This window comes from Saccharomyces kudriavzevii (assembly GCF_947243775.1).
Source record: "Saccharomyces kudriavzevii IFO 1802 strain IFO1802 genome assembly, chromosome: 11".
Classification (NCBI taxonomy): Eukaryota; Fungi; Ascomycota; class Saccharomycetes; order Saccharomycetales; family Saccharomycetaceae; genus Saccharomyces; species Saccharomyces kudriavzevii.
Window position 1 is genome coordinate 528,694 of NC_079282.1, and position 22,202 is coordinate 550,895.

Below are 22,202 nucleotides of genomic sequence, written 5' to 3' on the forward strand. Positions count from 1 at the left end.
TTCTAGTATGTTATATAGCATGAATTCCAGGTGTCTATGCTAATGGTTAACTGTTATCTGAAAAAAACAGCCCCACGTTATTTTAATCAGGAGCACGCCATCTTCTTGCGAGCTGAACTCATGACAATTCCATCGAAGAGTAAGAATAGATAATAGACACGACCGCTCAGAAAACCGCGCACAAGTAAGACGCGCGTACCTGAAAAGGCTATATGTCTTGAAGAAGTTTTTTGGCTGAGCTAGCCACCGCTTCAGCCTGGATACGTTCGTAATCCAGGATGGATTCCCTTGGCAATTGAAGCCACGAGCTGAGGGAATCTGCAGGCTCGATCGTATCACACAGTATCGTGGTGAGTCTTGCCCGTTCCTCTTCTCTACTTTGTTGAAGAAGAGGCTGTGGGATTCGTACTCCAGGAACGATTTGCAAATTGTCCGAGCTACGAAATATGTGCGCACAAAGATTCGCGACAACTTCGAGGTCTTCCTCTTCATCGATCTTCCCTCCGTATACGATCGTAGCTATGTGGTCTTGCATTTGTCCCCAAGGAATGTTGTTTGTAGGGTTGGTGGCCAGCACATTCTCCAAGTAGACTAGGGCAAATTGGAAGTCGCAATCGTTGAAATAATATTTCTTGGAAAACCCATGAGGCACTAATCGGGTCCTGGCAGTGATCAAGGCGTGAAACCATGACAATAGGAACATACAATACACGCCCCATACTCCGCCAGACTTATCAATGGAAGCATGTGGCTCCCAAAGATCTTTGACTGTGTCCAATAAACCTGGGACCTCCTCGTACACAAATCGATCAGTTCTTTGTAGCAATGGAGGGGGAAGCCTCTCAGCGGATAAATGGCATGCCATAAACATCTTAAACGTCTCTTGTTCTTCCTTTACTCGCGTCTCTTCAATGTGCTTGTACAGGTAAGTTTTCACCCATGACATCGACATTTGAATGTTTTGTAAAAGTATCCAGCCACCCTCTATCTTACATCTTGATATCTCCTCTTGTGCATAGTTGATATTCTCGATGGACCCCAACGGGATGATTTTCAACGATTTATCCGAAGCCTTTGCCAATTCTACCAGTTTAAACGTGCCATCAACGTCTCGTTCACTTGCCATCGTGAAAAAGCTATTCTCAGAATTCGTTACAACATCCGCAATATCCCACTCGTCGACGAACAGCTCGTTTTTGAACCAATGTAGCGCAGATGTGTACGATTTGCCTGTAATATGCTTCAATAATGAATTCAAATCACCGTTAGCATCCACATCCAGTTTTTCTACGCTATCACGACTCCCAGAAAGCATGTCGATCATGGCTAGAACTGCTTCCTTGTATTGTTCATTCTCGTTATCGAATTTGTACAAACAGAACATCACCATGGCCATGATCATCTTACGTTTCATGTCAAGAGCTGTAGAAAATTGACTATATACTTCTTGGTATAATATCCAAAGGATTTCATTTACTCTTGTCATGCAAGCCATTCTCTTCCTATTTTTCTTACTGAATACACGTCTGAAACATGATAAGAACTGCACTATGGATATGCTGTAGAACCAATGAAAGCTACCGAATTCCTCCAACATGGTAAATAATTTGACACTATGTCTACCGATTATGGCGTATTCCTTTACCAAGTTATCGAATTGAGGCATAAATGCTTCAGATTCATTTAACTTGTTTTCAATGTTAGCAGCCTCCTTTTTCAGATGATTTAAGGTTACCATCAGCTCATCATTTTCTAGCATGTTCCCCTGTGAATTACTTAGTTCTTCCAACAACTGCTTTTCCAGATTCTTCAACTTTATCTTATACTCGGTATTCAATTTTATTATGTCTTCCCTCTGTCTTTGCATTTTTGCATTTTCTTCCGCCAACGTGATATCAAATACTCGTGTTTCAATGTTTTCCTTGTTTGTAACAAAATCAACTAACCTTACTCTAGATCTGAGGAATATCGGAATAACAGCACTAGAGTCACAAGAATGGATAAATAATTTGAAATCGCCTGAAACGTCTACTTCGTGATCACCAATGTCCACGGTAACTCTGTTTCCAGCATAATTGAACTCCTTGGAAATTAATCGCGATATGATCGGATCAAAGAATTCTCCATCTTGAATTATAACCACATTTCCAAATCTAATTGCATTCTCCAATCTTTTAACAAATCCGTTTTCGAGGAAACTGAGAACTACAGTTTTATTGCCGTAATAGCTCGAAATGACCGTTATCATGTGCGAAGTTGGGTCCAAAAGAAAAGGGACTGCATTTTTCGAATTCATGATGATACTCATATTCTCCAAAAAATGGTCGTTTTTATTCAATCCGCACTCAAGCCACTTCATTACTTCATCCAGCGCTACTTGGTAATCAATGAATCGATAATTTAGATCATACTTGACACCAAATTTGTTTAGCAAGTGCTTTAAAGTGCCCAGCATATCTGCCCGTTCCTTTTCATTTAAATGCCCGAAATATGTTTCATAGATGGAGGAAATTATGCAATTTCCTATCAGCTCTTGACTCGTCTTCTTGAACTCTTTTGTACTATTCAACCATCTTTCTTTTTCAAAAGTTAAACTTTTAACCAAATATATGGATTTATCAAGGTTACTCTGTACATTGCTCATCTCTGTCTTAATAGCTTCAACATCTCTGATTAACAAGCTATATTTTTGCTTCGATACTTCAATATTAGCCTCTAAATCTTGCGTCATCTCTTCAGCAGCAAGCAAATTGGCCTTTGTTTTCAATGATTCATACTCTATTCTCTTCATTTCTTCCCTCAGCGGATTTATGTTATGTAAAACTTTACTAAAGTTTACTTGGGCATCAACCCATTGATACAACGGCCCGCATGCTTTACTAGCTCTATTTACTATCTCATAAGTAAATCTGGCATCGGATAAAAATTCCTCTTCCATATACTTTCGAATTTGGGAGTTCATATGAAGGGTAGTATCGTAATACACTATGTTGTGAATGAAGTCATCCCTCCTGATAAATTGTTGTATATCCCTCCAATTGGAGAACTGATAACCAAGTATAGCACAAACAGCTTCCATAACGATTTTTACACCATGTGGAGGGTTCAACATTGACCGAATTTCTGTCAATTGCTGCTTTTTGATATTCTTTACGCCGCGTTGTGCCTCGAGGATCGTAGGTTCAATTTCCTGGATACTCTTCACCACAACCTCCTTTCTTTTCCTTATATCTTCTTCTTGAACTTTTAATATCTTTTTGATTTCCTCTGTGGCCTCCTGTTTTCTTTCTGATTCATTCTGTTCCATGAGCATATTGTCTAATGTTCTTCGAGCCTCCTTTTCCTTCTCGGTAAGCTCAACTTTTTTCTTTGACAAAGTTTTGTTTAGTTCATTAACCTTCAAGACAGATTCGTTTAATTTTTCCAGACCAACATTAACAAATCTTTGGTTTGCCTGTAAGTCGTGATATCTTGATAGAACAAGATTCTCTAGAGTACGTAAACCGTCCAAAAAATACCCAGGCGATCTTGGATATGTTTTGATCCTCCTATTTCCATAAAACTTACAATCAAAGTGTATTAAAATGTTGACAACAACATCTCTAATAGTTACGAATGATTCTGTGAATACCAGTTCCTCATTTACCTTTGGTACTTCGCGGTCTGTAAATTCTATTGGAATTCGGTCCACCATAGCACTGGCCACCTGAGACATTATACTCACATCCCAATCACCCACCCAATTAATTATACAACGATTGAAAAGAGCCGGTGAACTTATCATTGCCGAAGACTTATTATTCTCAGGATCGCAAATTGTAAATATGACATGAAGGTTTTTGGCAATTTCCCTAACAAACCAGTCATACAATTCTTGTTCCGTATCCAGTAATAGGCCAAGAGACCTGGTTTTATTCCGTAAGTTATTCAACAGTTTGTCATATTCCTCTCCTTGGAACAAATCTGGTATATCAGCATTAGCAAGCAACGTATTCATTCTTTCCAAGAAGGACGTTTCTAAAATGTTGGACTCATCAATAATTAAACAACTACGACCTTCCTTGAGTGAACAGTCTAAAAGGACTTTTTTTAAGATAGTGTCAAAATCATTAAGCTTGGAGTGACGATGGATCTTCGGTTGAACAACATTCAATCCATTCAACCACGCAACAAATCTTGTCAGGGTAGTTTTACCTGTCCTGCTAGCGCCAATCAGCATCATATGGCCCTGGACTTGTTTCAGCACACGATCAATACGCAAGATGTGATCAATCATAGAGTCATGTACAACCATGGGCATTTCTAATTCTTCATCGCAAAATGTTTTAAATCTTTCCTCTATAAAGTTTACAAGATCTATTTTATTGATCTCCTTGAAATCAAGACTCAATAAACCTGAAAAGAGTAGAGAAGTTGAAGCTATATTACCTAAGTTCTGGTTAGGAAAGTATCTTTCAACCGTTTTACACAGGATTTGTTCAAAATTGCTTTTTTCCTTTGCCTTAACTAGCCTATCTGCGAAGATTCGCCAAGCTTCATAGGCCCATAGCCGTAGTAAAGATACTATTGATTGTCTTGATCCATTATTGATTGCTGCGTAGACACCTCTGACTAAACGTGTTAATTCTCTTGGTGAAAAAAGGTAATGCGATTGGAGATTGGTACCGTAATGTGTTTTGCATTCATTATATAAATGAATAGAAGCGCATGCGAAGGGTTCAGCGTATGATTTGAACTCAGGAATTAGCTTAAAAATGGCCCTGTAGTATGTCTCGTAAATTTGAGAAAGAGATTTCTCACTAGGATAACCTAAATAAAGAATAGTGGTGTGTCGTGTAAATCTTTCCGACATAGGAATTCTTCCTGGGTCAGCTGGGGGATTGCAAGCACCAACAATATGTATTCTCTCTATAGTCACCCATTTATTTTCTGGAGTTTTCCAGAATCCTCTCTTCTCTATAAGCTGTCTTAAAAAGAAGATGACATTCTGGGAGCCGTACCTGTCCAGTTTTGGTAAATTTATCTCGTCACAAAATAGTACCAACTCTTTAATATCTGATTTTGGGGATAAAGTAAGACCTTTTGATGTAGTCATATAATTTGTATGGCGATGCAAAGCCGACAAAATATGTTCAATAGTGGTATCTTTGGAAAAATTAATACCAACAACATCAAAGCGAGAAGATTTACGGAGCGCACCATTCATAATCATTGTTTTACCAGATCCAGGGGGCCCACAAAGAATAATTGTTCTTCCTGAGTTCAATAGGTCATAGAACACCTTTTCATTCTTGACCGTATCAATCGTAGGGATTATGATATCAGGCTTCATGATGTCATGCGCCTCTAAAGCGATAGAGGGAACCTCTGAAGAGAGAGAAGTAAACTTCAAGTTGTCGTTCACAATAACTAGGTTACAATAATCTGAAAACTCTTGGTTGTTATATCCGAAGTAAGTGTTTATGGCTTCTGAAAAAGCCGTCTGCGATTCAGCAATTGAATCGCCAGCAAGGGCATATAGCAGTGATCTTTTAACAACTAAAGCAATAACATCTTTCAACTTTTCATTGGTGATGTTTTCAAGCCACTGCCTATAAACCGAGACTGAATAAGTAATTAGCTGCACCGCAGTTTCTATCTTATTGAAAGGACTGATTCCCATGACATGATCTAAGTCATTTGCACTTGTGAAGAGCTTGGCTAAAGAAGTCGTATTGAGGGCATCTGATATTATATTCCTCACTTTTTCAAGTCCCAACATAGATAAATCACTCTCAAGTGCTTCAAAGCCTTTATCGAGTAAACAGTTTATCTTAGAGAACATGACACACACATCGGATGAAAACCATAATAAACCGCATCTAGTTATAGTAGCTGGTGTGGCGTGATCAAGGTTATCCGTTTCAAATATAATATGAAGGTTGGGAGGAATAGGAAGTCTTTCACCATTTGGTAATGTTAGGATCTTGTTATCGTCAAGAACAGAGTTCATAGCCTCCACATATTCTGGATCTAAATCGCTATCGAATACAATCCAAATTTTCGCATCCTTGAAGGTTCCTGTGAGATCATCGTTCACCCTTCTTAGAAGTGAAGTAAAAAGCCCATCTCGCCACTCTAAGGTTGCCTTTACCATACTACCATATATTGATTCCTTTGTGAGGACCTTTGTATCAATAGTATACACAATATTGGCACAGCCATCAAAAATGGCCATTGCGTCAATAACAGTTTTCCATGTTGCTGTCTTCCCACATCCTGCATTACCTACAAGTATCAGGGCCTGTTGTGTTTGCTGCATGTAATAAAACTGCAAACATTTTTTAAGGAATTCTTCAGACATCAAAAAACTGCTCCTTTGGCTAACATCCTTCAAACATCGGACAATTACCTCTGAATTTAAAGGTGCCCCAGCAGAATCAAATACTTCCAACATTTCTTCGTTGAATATTCGTTCATCAGCGTCATCTAATGACGGCAAAATTACTCTCTTCAAACTTTCTACTAAGGTAACTTTCTGCTTTCCAAATTCTTTAATCAAAGGACTGCAATTTCTTAATACACTTTTCAGTGTCCTCAAGCCGAAATGATTATAGTGCTTCTTTGAACTGCATTTTGAAGATAGCAAAGCCAAAAAATGGACAGTTTTCGAGGCCAGAATCTTCGCATCCTCGAATCCCAAAATTTTTAATATCATTTCTGCAATGGTATCACTTTGCGGCGATTTCATAGAAAACTCTCTAAAATTCTTTTTCAAATTTTCTGGCAGTTCAGACCTTCCATTATACCCAGGGTTTAAAGTAATAAATACTGCTGTGTGTGGGCTTAACGAAGTTTCTTCCTCCAAAAGTGTCGTATACGGCTTTCCGACTTGTAAACCATTCTGTATTTCTTGAATATTGGCAGATACAGCACTTAAAACTTTTTCGTCTAACCTATTGAATTCATCAAAACATCCCCATGCCCCAATCTGCGTAATACCCACTAGCAGCCTGGAAATAACTTGATAATCAAATGAGTCATCACAGTTAAAGACTACAACCATACGACCGAGATTTTGACCAAATGCTTTTACAGTTTCTGTCTTGCCTGTTCCAGCAGGACCAAAGAAGCAACCACCGTACTTTTGATGTAGGGAATCTGTAAGTGCGGCGAATCCGACGAGCAGCAATGGTGTGTAAATTAACCTCTCCGGGATTCCAATATACTCAAACTTATACTGTAGGGTGTAGCCACTTTGAGAAATGAAAACCGAATCAAGATCATCTTTTGCATCGTCATTTAAGTAAAATTTTTGAACCCTCGCCCATAATAATTGGGCTTTCTCTTCGGAAGAACAATTTTTGAGCTGTTCTATAATATTATTAAAATGCAAGTACTCAACAAGTAGAGCTTCAATTTTCCTATTCGTATTGTGAGGAGATTTGCTCAACTTATTCAGCAAACTTCCAATTTTTATGTTGGTTTCTTCCCAATATTTTATGAACTCATTAGTTTGGAAACATTTTTCAACGAGTTCCGTCCACATAACCTGGGCTGCAAGAAGGACGGCTTGAAAAACATACCTGGGTATGATCAGTTCCATATCGATACCGTCTTTGATTTTGTTCAAACATGCTTTGAACTGGGTGAACAAGCTCAGCTTGATTTCCGTGTCCAAGACAGTCAGCCACTCTGGAGCTTGAATTGAGCTATCGAGCTTGATTCTTTCATTCAAGTTTAGTACCTCACCCTCCAGTGACCTCACACCATCTATACAATCGTCAGAAAAGATTATGGAATCAATACTTCCATACATTTTCTTCATAAATTTCGAAACATGGTCGTAGTGCTTTCCAGACCCTATGACTTTCAAAAGGTCGTCATTGCCCAGAAAGTAAAACCTCGGGAACTTCTTTCTCTGCTGCTCTAAAAAGATCGATAATGACGATTTTATCATCTTCAAAGAGTCGACGGTTAGTTTCAATGTCGTGACGAAATTGGAGATATGTATTACTTCAATTGCTGTGTCAAGTTGAAAAGCTCTTGTAGTTATCATTTTATACTCATTGGTTAAACTTTGAAATTTGGAAGTTTCGAGGGGTAGAAAGTTTTGAATATCCAGATTCTCCCCAAGAATTCCATACAGATCCAACCAGTAAAATTGAGCTTCAACCCAATTTACCTGGATTTCAGATAATTTTGTAAGTTTGGATTCCAAATCCAAACAGTCTTGCTCAAAAATCTTGTAATAGTTCGAAGTTCTCATGGATATTAGCTCCTCTAAATCTTCCCTGCAGGCTTGCTCTAACACATCCCATTCGCCCACGAGCTTGAGTCCACTTGAGTGTTCTTCTACGTCATATTGAGCCGCCTTCCAGAAAGCTTTAATTCTATCGAGGGATTTTTCTATAACAAATTCCTTTTGAGCCCTTTGTATGATTTTTGTCAGAGTTACCTTATTCAGGGTCAAGTTAAGGAGCATCACATCCTTGAGAGAGAATTCTAATTTATCAACTAGAAATTTTTGTACTTGTCTTTTGCCTATATCGCGAAATATCATGTTCCAATGCCTTGGCTTCAAAGCAGCATCCTTCAACTCAATCATAGTTCTATTTACAGAACTGAGCATATCGATCTGTGAGAACAGCGCTTTATATATCTCAAATTGTTTAACAACTCTAGGAAGTTCGTTTGCGCTTTGAAGAAAGATATCTAGCTCTGATTGAAGAGCTAACACGTTTACTCTACACCACGGAGTTTCAACAGTTCTTTGTAAATCTTTCCAAAGGGTTTCAATACTTTTCCAGACTAGCTCATACTGTTTAACTTCTTCCACCATGTGCGCGAGTTGGTCCTTCAAAACAACGGGAATAAGTAACATCTTCGCGGCATTCGCAACAGAATCCACTTTTTTCCTGTGCGAAATCATTGAACTATTGAACAACTCCAGAATTTCAAGTGCTTCAGGTGGAGTTAATGTCGGTGAGATTGGCTTCCGAACTGACCAACTTTCGTTCAAAGATTGGGACAAATCATTAATGTGTCTTACTTCTTGTTCTAGTCTTTGTGCTATAATTACACGGTGCTTTTGCAACTCTTGCTCAACATGACTCAAGGATTCCCTTAGAGAACTAAAATCAGTATCGAGTTGTTCTATATAAATAAAATGTGACGGAAAATCTACCCTAAGTTTTGTAAGTGTCCTCGAGACCGACCTTAATAACTTGATTTGTGTTTCTCGTTCAATGACATGTCTTTTGTTTAAGTTGATAGCCTCAATTATGATGGTTATGTTTTTTAAGGATGACAAATTTATATCCATATCTTCTAAAGCTTCTTTGTCCCTGTTCATATCTTCATGCAATTGTCTGGCATCACGATCATGTAGCAACAAAAGATGCTTGCTGATATATGAGATCCAAAAATTCATTTTTGAGCGGATATGACTGTGTACATCTTGAATTTGAAGCACAAAATTCTTCGTGAAATCGTTTTGATTTTGAGTTAGATCGAAGTTTGACTGAAAATTAAGGAATCCCTCTAAAATTTCAAAGCATTTTCTAGTTTGATTATTTATTGTCTCTAAAAGAGTTTTCTCCGTAATTTTCCAAAGAAAATCCATTTTCTGCCATTCTCTGACGTACATATTGATTTTGTAATGTAAGGATTGGATCTTTTCAATGGAGTTTTGAATATCGCCTTTCAGCTTGGCTACCACCGAATCAAAGGGCAATGTAATCAAACTAGGGCTATCGGGGTCATGCAAAAACTCAAATTGAACAACTGTATTCAAGAGAACCTCAATGTCCTTCAATAAAGAGCCTTTAATATGAGCCAAGGATGGTAATGGTGTTATTTTACCCCCATCGAAATCAAGTTTCAATATGCGCCTTGGGAAACGAAGCTCTTTTAGGCTAGAAGATACTTTTTCCAGAAGTATGTTAATAATTAAACAATTGAACTTGGGAATACAATCAATAACGTTAGCAAGACCCTTGGCAGAAAGGTCTTCAAAAATGACCTGAATATTTCCTATTATCTCTTGCATTTTGTGCAAGTCATCGGCAGTACCTTCAAAACTATTCAGAGCAGAGAACTGCTCGAAAAACTGAGTCTCAGAACTTTTCAATATTTGGTAATCCGAAATAACATCATCAATCGATTTCTCCAATATGTTAAGACTGTGAATCGAACAAAGCATTTCTTGATTGTTCGTGTTGATCACTCGTAGAGATTCCCACGATGTTTCTAGAATTTGTTGTAATAGTATCCACACGTTTTCTACCTTATTCTTCAAAAAGACGTTTGTATAAAAGGTATTAGAAAGCGATTTGCTAAGTGAAAAAAAAGTTTGGATTAGTTCAACCAAATTTATGGCTCGCGGGTACAAATTCATATAGATTCTGGCAACACGTACTACATGGCTGGGTACTTGGAATGCCATGTAGGTCAAACTCCTCAACTCTTTGTAAGCATCAGCTAAGGCAAAATCGAAGTTCACTTTTAATTCATAGCTATCCTCGTTATTCTTGAGAAGTTTCAAAATGGGCGCCATGAAAAGACTTGCTGTTGCTTTTTCGGGGAAATTATTTAACCATTGCAAAAACACATCTTGAGGGTTTGTATCCTTTTTTAGTTGCAGTATCAAAGCGGATATCGAACGCCCTTCAAGTGTAGTGCTCCAATTAGATCCAAAAAGCGCCTCGAGATATTGGCTTATTTCTTCAATGCGGTGCTGGATTTTTGCGAAGTAGGAAATTTTTGCAGATGTGGGAGGTATATCATTTAATGATTCCAAATGCAGAATCTTGGGCAGAGCGTTCATACCAATCTCTAATTGCCTTATTTCTTTCTTTACCTCAATTAGCAGTACCTGCTGATTCTCTTGTACTTTCACTTTTATTCGAGGGCAAAGTTCCATCAATGACTTGAACTTAACTAAATAGCTTAATTTTTCAATTGGACAGCGGTCAGAGTCAATCACATCCTCCAGTAAAGTCTGCAACTTCGTTTCCAAATCAAACATGTTTTTACTATACTCACGCTCTGCCTGCTCCAATCTCTGTCGAAGATTTACGGAGATATCATCAATCTGTTCAAATGGTTTATATAACCTCAGTATTTCTTCATGATAAGTAGAGGAGGATATACCTTTTAGCGTTTGGGCCAAAGAAATAAATCGGTTACGCGTGGTCAAGATTTCTTCCAAAGTCATCCTCACAGACGCACTTGTAAATGTTAGCTTTTGTGATAGTAGTTCTTGCGGTGCTTTCTTCCTCAGATCTTCCCTTATTAATAAATTAATGTCTTGCACGATTTTATCCCATTCTTCTATTGCGTGGATTGATTTTTCATGTAGAACCAAAAAAGAATCATAATCTAGTTCAAATAAATTGGCAAGATTGTTTAATATTGCATCCATGACTTCTTGAGAGACTTTGTCCACCAGCACGGTAAATCTTTGGACTGGGTAGCTCGAGTACCTGAACTTTTTTAAAGAAGATGCTAATGTCACAAAAAGTTTAAGCAAAGTCTCAAGATTACTTGATTTATGAACTTCATCGATAGGGATTGATGATAAGAATTGGTTATTTTTATCTGCGAGCTTAAACTTGTCTGAAAGTGAACCTTCGTTCAAAAAATTTGTCAAGTTGTGAAATCTTTTTCCGTTGGTTAGAATGGATAAGCATACTTGAAATTCTTGGTTTTGCGTTTGTTGAATAAGTGACTTCAATACTTCATGTAAGTTAGACCAAAATTCCACTTCATATGAAACGGAACCATCTTTTACATCTCTATCAATCGTCAATGTTTGTTTGATAACTAAAAACCATTTGTTTGCTATGCTTTGCAAGGCATTTAAGAATTTTATATCGTCTAAATCACTATTAGAAAGATAGTCTGCATAGTCATGTGAGGTGGCGCCTTTCGATACAGCAGATTTGATATTACTAGGAACCATTGCCAAAAGATCCGGTGTTTCGATTGAATTATGTAGCTGTTGAAATTGCTTGGAAATATCATCGAGTTTCCTCCTGGTCTTATCTATGGTCTCGACAGAATATGACTTTGCATCCGATTTCACCAGTTGACCGAATACAGAAGATACACCATGTGTGATAATGGAGGCCAAACTATCTGCATGTACGGGACCAGGCAAGTATATCACGTTTATTTGTGTTTTGATTGGATCCGCATCCACAATTGCGTTTTTAGACCTGATGATCAATAAGGTAGAGTATTCAGCGTTTGTCAAATTGTCATTATCTATCATCTCCTCACCAATGTCAATAGTGACTAACGTCCTATCAACCTCTTCAAAAAGTAAGACAAACAGAGTGCTACGTTCCTGTCCGTCCAAAAGTCCCAGAAATGATCTAAACCGATCACGGTGTTGACTATCGAGGTAGTTAATGAGCATTTGTTCATTTTCTTTCGAAAGACTCTTTATACCTGCTACTGTGGCCGCAACAAACTCTATAAGTTCGTTAGCATGTCCTGACTCATTTTTGTGCATTGCTAAGTGAATGTTGTTTTGCGTTGCAATTCACACCTGCAACTATACCCCTTTATGCTTGCTTCTCATAGTACTATGTAGTGTTTGTTTACCTTTTCAATAGCTTAATAAGTAAGGTCCGTATAATGCGACTTTCTGCGCATCATCTCGGGATGATCTGATTTAGTCGCTATAGCCTTACATTACGAAGACACAATACATATAACTTATATTGTGCCGACCTTACATCAACCACTCAAAATTCCAAACATCCGATCTATAGGTCCCATGAATGCTCTATTGTTTAAGCGAGAAGGCAACCATGGTGGAAAACAAAATGACATAAATTCGCAGGGGTCACTTTCTAGTACCGCACTTAATGAATCGTCCGGACCTTTAGACGAAAAGAATCTTCCCAGACTGCCAACCCCGTTTGCGAGAAGCCTTTCCACCATTCCTAGTTTTGAGCAAATGAAACGTACCAATAAACTGCCTGACTATCACTTGAAAATAGTTGTTGTGGGGGATGGTGCTGTAGGAAAGACGTGCCTTTTGATATCTTATGTCCAGGGAACATTCCCGACAGATTATATCCCCACTATCTTTGAGAATTATGTGACAAATATAGAGGGCCCTAGGGGACAGGTTATAGAGCTGGCACTGTGGGACACTGCTGGGCAAGAGGAGTACAGCAGACTCAGGCCGCTATCATACACGAATGCCGACGTGCTGATGATTTGTTATTCTGTCGGAAATAAGACATCGCTCCGGAATGCTGAAGACCTTTGGTTTCCAGAGGTCAAACATTTCTGTCCCTCCACACCTATAATGCTGGTCGGTCTCAAGTCAGACCTATACGAAGCTGATAACCTTTCAGATTTGGTGGAACCTACTGTGGCAGAATCTCTGGCCAAGCGGCTAGGAGCGTTCTCGCATGTTCAATGCTCAGCACGATTGAAAGAAAATGTTAATGAAGTGTTTGAAACTGCCATACACTCATTACTTTCTGATTCGTTATACGCTACAAAGGACTCTACACATACAATCAAAAATCCATTCAAGAAAAACTCTGCCAAGTCAAGTATCGATTTCTCTGTTGGAGATACCAGCATCTCTGTCTCTAGAACGAAAAGACTAAGAAAAAACAAGTGTACTTTAATGTGAGGATAGAAATCAGAAAATTTCAGTCAATCCGTTCTGAACGTATTAACAGCTCCCCAAGGCAGTGGGAAAAACTATGCACACTTTCACTACATCCTGCTACTTTATTTAATTAAGATAGAACACTCTTGGTCTAATCTAATTCAAACCCTAATTTAATTTATCTCATCTAATTTACTCTAGTCAATTCTGATTCATTCCCATATAATTCTAAAAAAGTGATAATCTAATGTAATGTGCAACATGGTTTTAACACAACGTTTACATAGTTCAAAGCACAAGTCTACTAAAACTTAGCAGAAGTCAATCAGATGACATTGGCTCTCATTATGTACGAAGTGTTTACGTGCCCATTCTTTTTTTTCTTTTCCTGGAAAATTTCACATAAGAAGGTTGAACCTCATCTCATCTCCTCGATGGATATGTTCAGGCATAATAACATGCATGCGTCAATTCTGGCTCTTACAAAGACCTATATTCAGATCTAGCCTCTATTTCCGCCACAATCTCACTAAGAGTCACTATTGCGCACCAATTTTTGGAATGACTGAAAATATTACAACTCCAGCATCAACAGTGAAACAGATCGGCGACAACAAAAGACTTTCTTCTACTGTTGCAGATCCAACAAAGCAGACGAAGGCCAAAAAACCAAAGTTGAGAAGGTACAAGGCAAAAAAAGTCGATGCAACTTCTCCTATGGGTGTCTTAGAGTTCGAAGTGAACGATTTGTTGAAATCTCAGGATTTATCCAGAGAGCAAGTTCTGAATGACGTTACTGCAATTTTGAACGATAAGTCTAGAGTAGATGGCCCCATCGTTTTACAGTATCACAGGGAGGTAAAAAACGTCAAGGTCTTGGAAATTACTTCTAACGGCAACGGCCTGGCCTTGATTGATAATCCTGTTGAGCCAGGAAAGAAACAAGTCGTCATCATACCCTTTGGGCTACCAGGTGATATGGTCAATATCAAAGTTTTCAAGACACATCCCTACTATGTCGAGAGTGATTTATTAGACGTGATAGAGAAGTCTCCAATGAGAAGAGATGACTTAATTAGAGATAAATACTTTGGGAAGTCTTCAGGGAGTCAATTAGAATTCTTAACTTATGATGATCAGCTAAAACTGAAAAGGAAAACAATCATGAATGCCTACAAATTTTTTGCACCGAGGTTGGTTGCTGAAAACCTTTTACCTCAATTCGGCACCACCGTAGCTTCTCCTTTACAATTTGGCTATAGAACAAAAATTACGCCCCATTTTGACATGCCCAGGATAAAGGAGAAAAAACTAACAGAAAGACCTCCCCTGGGATTTGGCCAAAAAGGTAGACCTCAATGGAGAAAGGATACTTTGCATATTGGTGGGCATGCTTCGATATTAGATATTGATGAATGTGTACTTGCCACTGAAGTCCTCAACATAGGATTGACTAATGAAAGAAGAAAGTTTGAGGAGGAGTTTAAAAACTATAAAAAGGGGGCTACTATTTTACTAAGAGAAAACACCATCATTCTAGACCCTTCTAAACCGACTCCGGAACAATTAACAGAGGAAGGATCCAGAGATGAGAATGGCAATATAAGCTATGTCGAAGTTGAAGACGAAGAGCACAATGTTAAGCTGGCCAAGACATGCGTCACAAATTCTAGACAAATCGTCACTGAGTATGTAGATGGTTATACTTTTAATTTCAGCGCAGGTGAGTTTTTCCAAAATAATAATGCCATCTTGCCAGTAATTACCAAATACGTCCGTGATAATTTGCAAAATTCAACCAAGGACGGTGAAAACGAGTCAAGATTCTTGGTAGATGCTTACTGTGGATCAGGCCTTTTCAGTATATGTAGCTCCAAGGGTGTAGACAAGGTGATTGGTGTAGAAATCTCTGCTGATAGTGTCTCTTTTGCAGAAAAAAACGCAAAGGCAAATGGTGTTGAAAACTGTAGATTCATTGTCGGTAAAGCCGAAAAGCTTTTTGAGTCTATTGATACTGCTAGTGACAGAACTTCCGTGATTCTAGATCCACCACGTAAAGGTTGTGACGAATTATTCTTGAAGCAATTAGCCGCATACAATCCAGCGAAAATCGTATACATTTCATGTAATGTGCATTCCCAAGCACGTGACGTCGAGTACTTTCTCAAAGAAACAGAAAACGGTTCAGCTTACCAGATAGAAAGCATAAGAGGATTTGATTTCTTTCCGCAGACACATCATGTTGAGAGTGTATGTATAATGAAAAGAGTTTGATTGCATATATACAAAAATGTTCAAAATATGTAGGAATCTCAAGAAAAACAAACTTGATCCTCTAATTTTAGAATCCGTACATTTTAAGACCCAGAGCTTTTTATTTTTTTGCAAGTTTTCCATAAAGTGAAAGAAAAGAGGAAATGAAAAACCTTTTGCGTACAAAGTGATAACGTGCCTGGCATTTTCTTGAAAAATTCATATATGCTATTTCAAACTGTAGTATTAAATTTTGGGTAATTAAATGTGGTGGTGAGGCGACAGTTTATCATATAACAACCATTAAAAGATCATACCAAAATGGAAAACGACAAGGGCCAATTAGTATGTTAGGGACTTTTTTTTTCCGAGCAATTTATCTATCAGTGATGAATAAACGGGCAGTGCGTTACTGAATGAATTAATGATCGAAAAAGCCATTCGTGGTGGAAGCGCAGAGGAAGGGCTCTCTAAAATGTGGAGAAGATATGTTTATGAGTACCATTCAGATATTGAAGGGAGCTTTGTGGAGCAGCTTCGAGAGTTGATGAGGCTGAACAGTTCTGGACGCAAAATCTCCCATTACTTTCTTTACATTGATCAGAGCGTTACGCACTCCCTTGCGGAAATCCTACTTTTGTGACTAGTATAACTAACAAATGAATTTTATTATTTCAGGTCGAACTTTACGTTCCAAGAAAATGTTCTGCCACGAACAGAATTATCAAGGCTGATGACCATGCATCTGTTCAAATCAACGTTGCCAAGGTTGATGAAGAAGGCCGTGCCATTCCAGGTGAATACGTTACCTACGCTTTGTCCGGTTACGTCAGATCCAGAGGTGAATCCGATGACTCTTTGAACCGTTTGGCTCAAAACGATGGTTTGTTGAAGAACGTCTGGTCTTACTCCCGTTAAAAAGAGGAAAGGATAAATTTTCTTTGATATAAGCTTCATATTGTTGAATTAATAAATGAACACTAGCAATTTTTTTTTCTCTTCCCTACCATCTTTTCATCATATGTTTTAATCCGTCGAATCTTCGATGAAACGTTTTAGGTACTCTATAGGTATTTAGGTTATAATAATATTTTGTATTTTTAGACAACCGTATCCTGTTAAAGTTGAACAGTCATTGCTATTCTTGGCTATTCTGTTTAAGGTTCCGCATATGCGGAGTCCCTAAGAAAGCCTCTGAGCTAGAAAAAAACCCCCCGTAAATATTATTACTGTTTGTGCATATTATATTTTTTCAGGAGTCAAAGCGTATTGAAAACCTTATGTTACTTTTAGACAGACTGATCAAACGGGTGCTATATATGTCGAGTAAGGGAAACAAAGAAAGAGGTGCCTGAAGAGGTTGTTCCTTGCTTGCAAATTATGCCATTATGCTTAGTTTTCTTTGATATATTGAACCCTCCGTAGTGAAAATTCTCTAGGAATATTGCTATCTTACAGTGGAAGGATACAAAATGTCTAGGAAACTGGCTATTGCAACACTACTGTACTCCGCAGATTATTTGCCAGGCGTGTTTGCCCTTGGCCACCAAGTAAATAAATTTTTAGAGGAAGCAGGCAAAAAAGATAGTATTCAAACTTGCCTTATTGTGACGACTTCCTTATTCAATGATACCTTAAGCGGTTTCGCCAAGGACCTTCTTAATTCAGTATACACCAAAATTGTTTTAGTGAGCCCTTTAGAATTTCAAGATGAAAGTGTGCAAAGAAACAGCGAAAATTTAGCTCTTTTGAAAAGGCCTGAATTATCTGCTGCTCTAATCAAGGCAAGATTATGGGAATTAACTCAATTTGAACAGGTACTTTACTTGGATTCAGACACTTTACCCTTGAATAAAGGATTTTTAAGACTGTTTGACATCATGTCTAAACAAAACAAGTTACAGATTGGCGCTGCTGCTGACATTGGCTGGCCCGATATGTTCAATAGCGGTGTTATGATTCTGATACCAGATGCCGGTACTGCATCCGGTTTGCAAGATTATATTCTCGAAAACACTTCAATTGATGGCTCTGATCAGGGCATTTTAAACCAGTTCTTCAATCAAAACTGTTGTACAGATGAGCTGATCAAAGAAAGTTTTCCCCGAGAGTGGGTACAATTATCATTTACATATAATGTGACCACCCCTAATCTTGGCTATGAATCTTCACCCGCCATGAATTATTTCAAACCAACCATCAAACTGATTCACTTCATTGGGCGACATAAACCATGGTCCCTGTGGTCTCAGAAAAATTTCATCAAAAACGAATATCATGATCAATGGAATGAAGTGTACAACGAGTTTAAGAAAGAAAATGGAGTTGAAGTTGAAGTGCCTAAGGTGGGCATCGATGACTTTGATGATACTGAAAACGACCACACAAAAACATCAACAGAAGAAATTTCTCAAGTAAGTGAACCTGCCCCTGTTCCCGAGGTTGCAGCAACGAACACGCCAGGGGATAACATCGAAGATTCGGGTAATGAGCCTCCCTCCAACCCTGTTCCGTTGGATTTCACTAAGTGGCTGACAACTTTCATCAATAAGGATTATTCAATCAGTCAGCAGGCAACTGAAAATGATGAGCAACCAAACGAGAATGACGGCAATGAAAATAACAGCAGCCCAAGATCTGACCAAGAAAGTTCTATCAATGATATACAGGAACCCGTCGTCCCCAGTAATGACGTAAGTGCCCAGTATACAAATGAACCGCAAGAGCACACAAATGATGGTGACGCAACAGACAATACCACTTCAGGATCTGAACAAAAAAGTCTCATAGAGAATCTACAAGAGCCTAGTACTATAAATAATGACGTAAGTGTTCGGCCCAAAAATGAAAACGGTGAGCACCCAAAAGAAAGTGGTGATAGTGCCGATGATAGCAATCCAGAGCCTGAACAAAAAAATTCGATGAATCATATGCAAGATTCTATTGCCTCTAATACTGACTTATCAGAGGATGTAAAGCAGCATGGGCTTATTGATGACAATATACAATATTTAGAAAAGGAGAAGGAGGGTTACGAGGAATTTCTTCCAGACGTGCATGAGACAGATGCAATCGACGATGAAGAAACAGAGTTTTTCGATGATGGGGTAGAAGAAGCCGTTGAAGGTGAAAATGAAGGTGAGGGAAAAGCAAAGTCAAGTGCCGCTGAAGATTCACAGGAGGGAGCAAAGCCCGCAGAATGTAAATCCGGTAAGCCGCAAGAAGAACTGCCAAACTTCAAATTTGACTGGGAAGCTTCAGATTACCTATCCAAAGTGGAAAGGTGCTTCCCAGATGACATTTTTGAATATGCAGTAAAATGAGCTTTCAAATAGATATATATTTCAGAACACATGAAAAGACATAGCTACGTAAGGAGACTCCTCCGCTCTCACTGAAAATGCATAGGAATTCTATTCATTTTCAAATACAGGTTTGGCGGTTTAGATCATTGTTGATAATATCCAATATTTATATCTACATTTCTTTCTTCTCAACGTTTATAGTGACTGAAAATTTTTTGCTTTCTCTCTCGTCTAGTAAGTGGTAGGAACTCGAGCTGCCATCAGCGAACGAAGATATGAATACATGCAGGTTCGACATTTAGAAAGAATTGTCGCCTATAGCTATGTTAGTTTTGATCACTTTATAACAAACTCGTTAAACGACTCCCTTCTAATCACATACAAAATGTCTGAAGGTATTACTGACGTTGAAGAATCGCAAATTCTAACCAACTATGACAAAGTCGTCTACAAGTTCGATGACATGGAATTGGACGAAAACTTGTTGAGAGGTGTTTTCGGTTACGGTTTCGAAGAACCATCTGCCATTCAACAACGTGCCATCATGCCTATCATTGAAGGTCACGATGTCTTGGCTCAAGCTCAATCTGGTACTGGTAAGACTGGTACTTTCTCCATTGCTGCTTTGCAAAGAATTGACACCTCCGTCAAGGCTCCTCAAGCTTTGATGTTGGCTCCAACCAGAGAATTGGCCTTGCAAATTCAAAAGGTTGTGATGGCCTTGGCTTTCCACATGGACATCAAGGTCCATGCTTGTATCGGTGGTACTTCTTTTGTTGAAGACGCTGAAGGTTTGAGAGACGCTCAAATCGTTGTTGGTACCCCAGGTCGTGTCTTCGACAACATCCAAAGACGTAGATTTAGAACTGACAAGATCAAGATGTTCATTCTAGATGAAGCCGATGAAATGTTGTCTTCTGGTTTCAAGGAACAAATCTACCAAATCTTCACCGTACTTCCACCAACCACTCAAGTTGTTCTTTTGTCTGCTACTATGCCAAACGACGTTTTGGAAGTTACCACAAAGTTCATGAGAAACCCTGTCAGAATCCTGGTTAAGAAGGATGAATTGACTTTGGAAGGTATCAAACAATTCTATGTCAATGTTGAAGAGGAGGATTTCAAATACGAATGTTTGACCGATTTATACGACTCTATCTCTGTCACCCAAGCAGTTATTTTCTGTAACACCAGAAGAAAGGTCGAGGAATTGACCACCAAATTGAGAGACGACAAATTTACCGTCTCTGCCATCTATTCCGACTTACCACAACAGGAAAGAGACACCATCATGAAGGAATTCAGAAGTGGTTCTTCTAGAATCTTGATCTCCACTGATTTATTAGCCAGAGGTATTGATGTCCAACAAGTTTCTTTGGTTATCAACTACGATTTGCCAGCTAACAAGGAAAACTATATTCATAGAATCGGTAGAGGTGGTCGTTTCGGTAGAAAGGGTGTTGCCATCAACTTTGTTACCAATGAAGATGTCGGTGCTATGAGAGAACTAGAAAAGTTCTACTCCACTCAAATTGAAGAATTGCCATCCGACATTGCTACTTTATTGAACTAAGGGGCGCAAAGCTTCTAAAAAATGAAATTATATAGTAAGGTATCTTGATAACGCAACATATGTGCCATAAAAATTATATATGTTTTTGTATTTAATTTGTTTTTCTTTTTACATTTTTTTCTTCTCATAATCATCTGGCGTCAGTTAAAGTATAAGAACCAATGCGTACGATCTTATAAGGCTTAAAGAGGCTCAGAACACGAAAATTTGCTTAGAATACTGCTATTACTACTTTTTTCGTTTTTTGCATCTCGCACATATCTTGGTGAAATTTTCAAATTCCTGAAAAAAATTACATATGAAAAGAAAAGAGAGCAATCGATGCCCTACAGAACAATAGTTGGAATCAGAAAAAGAAAAGCCATTTATTGAGAATTATTGATAAAGATCTGGGATGTTTGACCAAGCTAATGTTATAAAAAATGGGCTAGCAGAGAAGGCACTGATTTCTCTACTTTCACAATGTAAGGAAAACGCATCCCTACAAAATGATAAAGACATCCATATGATTATCAACATGGGAAAGAAGATGGGCATAAAAAGGGACAACATTCCCCGTGTTATCCCATTGAGCAGATGTAAGCTATCCAAACCAAGAGATTTGGGTATACTGCTCATCACCAAAGATCCGTCCACTTTGTATAGAGAGACTTTGACAAAAGACGAGCACACATCAGATTTGTTTAAGGAAATTATAAGCGTCAAGAACTTAAGGCGTAGATTCAGAGGCAATAAATTAACTCAGCTGTATAAGGATTTTGATTTAATCGTCGCTGATTATAGAGTCCACCATCTACTTCCGGATGTGCTTGGCAACAGATTTTATCATGGTAGTAAAAAATTACCATACATGATTCGAATGTCCAAAGAAGTGAAGCTGAAACGGCAACAAATGGCTGAAAAATGCGACCCTATTTATGTAAGAGCGCAGTTGAGAAGTATATGCAAGAACACTTCATATATCCCCAATGATGACAATTGCTTAAGTGTCAGAGTCGGACACATTCAAAAACATCTCATTCCTGAAATTTTACAAAATATCCAAGACGTAGTGAACTTTTTAACCGATAGGAGTAAGAGGCCGCAAGGCGGTGTCATCAAAGGCGGAATAGTATCTATATTTGTCAAGACCAGTAACAGTACTAGTTTACCCATATACCAATTCACAGAACCTAAGGAGAACCACGAAAGTGAGGATCTGAGTGATATAAGATTATAGGGCTGAAATATTATTTTTTTACATACTATATTTACATGGTCGCAATGAAAAAGCGTGATTTTGTGACAAAGCTATACAATTGTTACAGTATTTTAAACTTTAATTTCTTTCAAGAATTTCGATATTAATAGCAACTTACTAGGCGGGAAAAAAAAAGTAAAAAAAAATGAATGAGACACCTATAAAAATTAAACCGATCTAATGAGGCATCATTCCTCTCCCTCGTATTAT

At 38.3% G+C, this 22,202-nt stretch overlaps 7 protein-coding genes across 7 annotated transcripts; 6 read left to right on the forward strand and 1 right to left on the reverse strand.

Moving 5' to 3' along the window:
* Positions 1-208: 208 nt before the first annotated feature.
* Positions 209-12,499, reverse strand: DYN1 (dynein heavy chain; the record flags this gene model as incomplete). The annotated part of the gene is made up of 1 exon (XM_056229497.1): positions 209-12,499. The coding sequence occupies one exon, from the start codon at positions 12,497-12,499 to the stop codon at positions 209-211; it is 12,291 nt and encodes a 4,096-aa protein (XP_056083509.1).
* Positions 12,500-12,766: 267 nt separating this feature from the next.
* Positions 12,767-13,642, forward strand: RHO4 (Rho family GTPase RHO4; the record flags this gene model as incomplete). The annotated part of the gene is made up of 1 exon (XM_056229498.1): positions 12,767-13,642. The coding sequence occupies one exon, from the start codon at positions 12,767-12,769 to the stop codon at positions 13,640-13,642; it is 876 nt and encodes a 291-aa protein (XP_056083510.1).
* Positions 13,643-14,083: 441 nt separating this feature from the next.
* Positions 14,084-15,895, forward strand: TRM2 (tRNA (uracil(54)-C(5))-methyltransferase; the record flags this gene model as incomplete). The annotated part of the gene is made up of 1 exon (XM_056229499.1): positions 14,084-15,895. One exon carries the CDS (start codon positions 14,084-14,086, stop codon positions 15,893-15,895), a length of 1,812 nt encoding a protein of 603 aa, XP_056083511.1.
* Positions 15,896-16,195: 300 nt separating this feature from the next.
* RPS21A (40S ribosomal protein eS21) lies at positions 16,196-16,792 on the forward strand (the record flags this gene model as incomplete). The annotated part of the gene is made up of 2 exons (XM_056229500.1): positions 16,196-16,219; positions 16,553-16,792. 2 exons carry the CDS (start codon positions 16,196-16,198, stop codon positions 16,790-16,792), a joined length of 264 nt encoding a protein of 87 aa, XP_056083512.1.
* Positions 16,793-17,346: 554 nt separating this feature from the next.
* On the forward strand, positions 17,347-19,197 carry GLG1 (glycogenin glucosyltransferase GLG1; the record flags this gene model as incomplete). Its single annotated transcript, XM_056229501.1, has 1 exon — positions 17,347-19,197. One exon carries the CDS (start codon positions 17,347-17,349, stop codon positions 19,195-19,197), a length of 1,851 nt encoding a protein of 616 aa, XP_056083513.1.
* A 367-nt stretch (positions 19,198-19,564) lies between these two features.
* On the forward strand, positions 19,565-20,752 carry TIF1 (translation initiation factor eIF4A; the record flags this gene model as incomplete). The annotated part of the gene is made up of 1 exon (XM_056229502.1): positions 19,565-20,752. The coding sequence occupies one exon, from the start codon at positions 19,565-19,567 to the stop codon at positions 20,750-20,752; it is 1,188 nt and encodes a 395-aa protein (XP_056083514.1).
* A 394-nt stretch (positions 20,753-21,146) lies between these two features.
* UTP30 (Utp30p) lies at positions 21,147-21,971 on the forward strand (the record flags this gene model as incomplete). The annotated part of the gene is made up of 1 exon (XM_056229503.1): positions 21,147-21,971. The coding sequence occupies one exon, from the start codon at positions 21,147-21,149 to the stop codon at positions 21,969-21,971; it is 825 nt and encodes a 274-aa protein (XP_056083515.1).
* Positions 21,972-22,202: the final 231 nt, after the last annotated feature.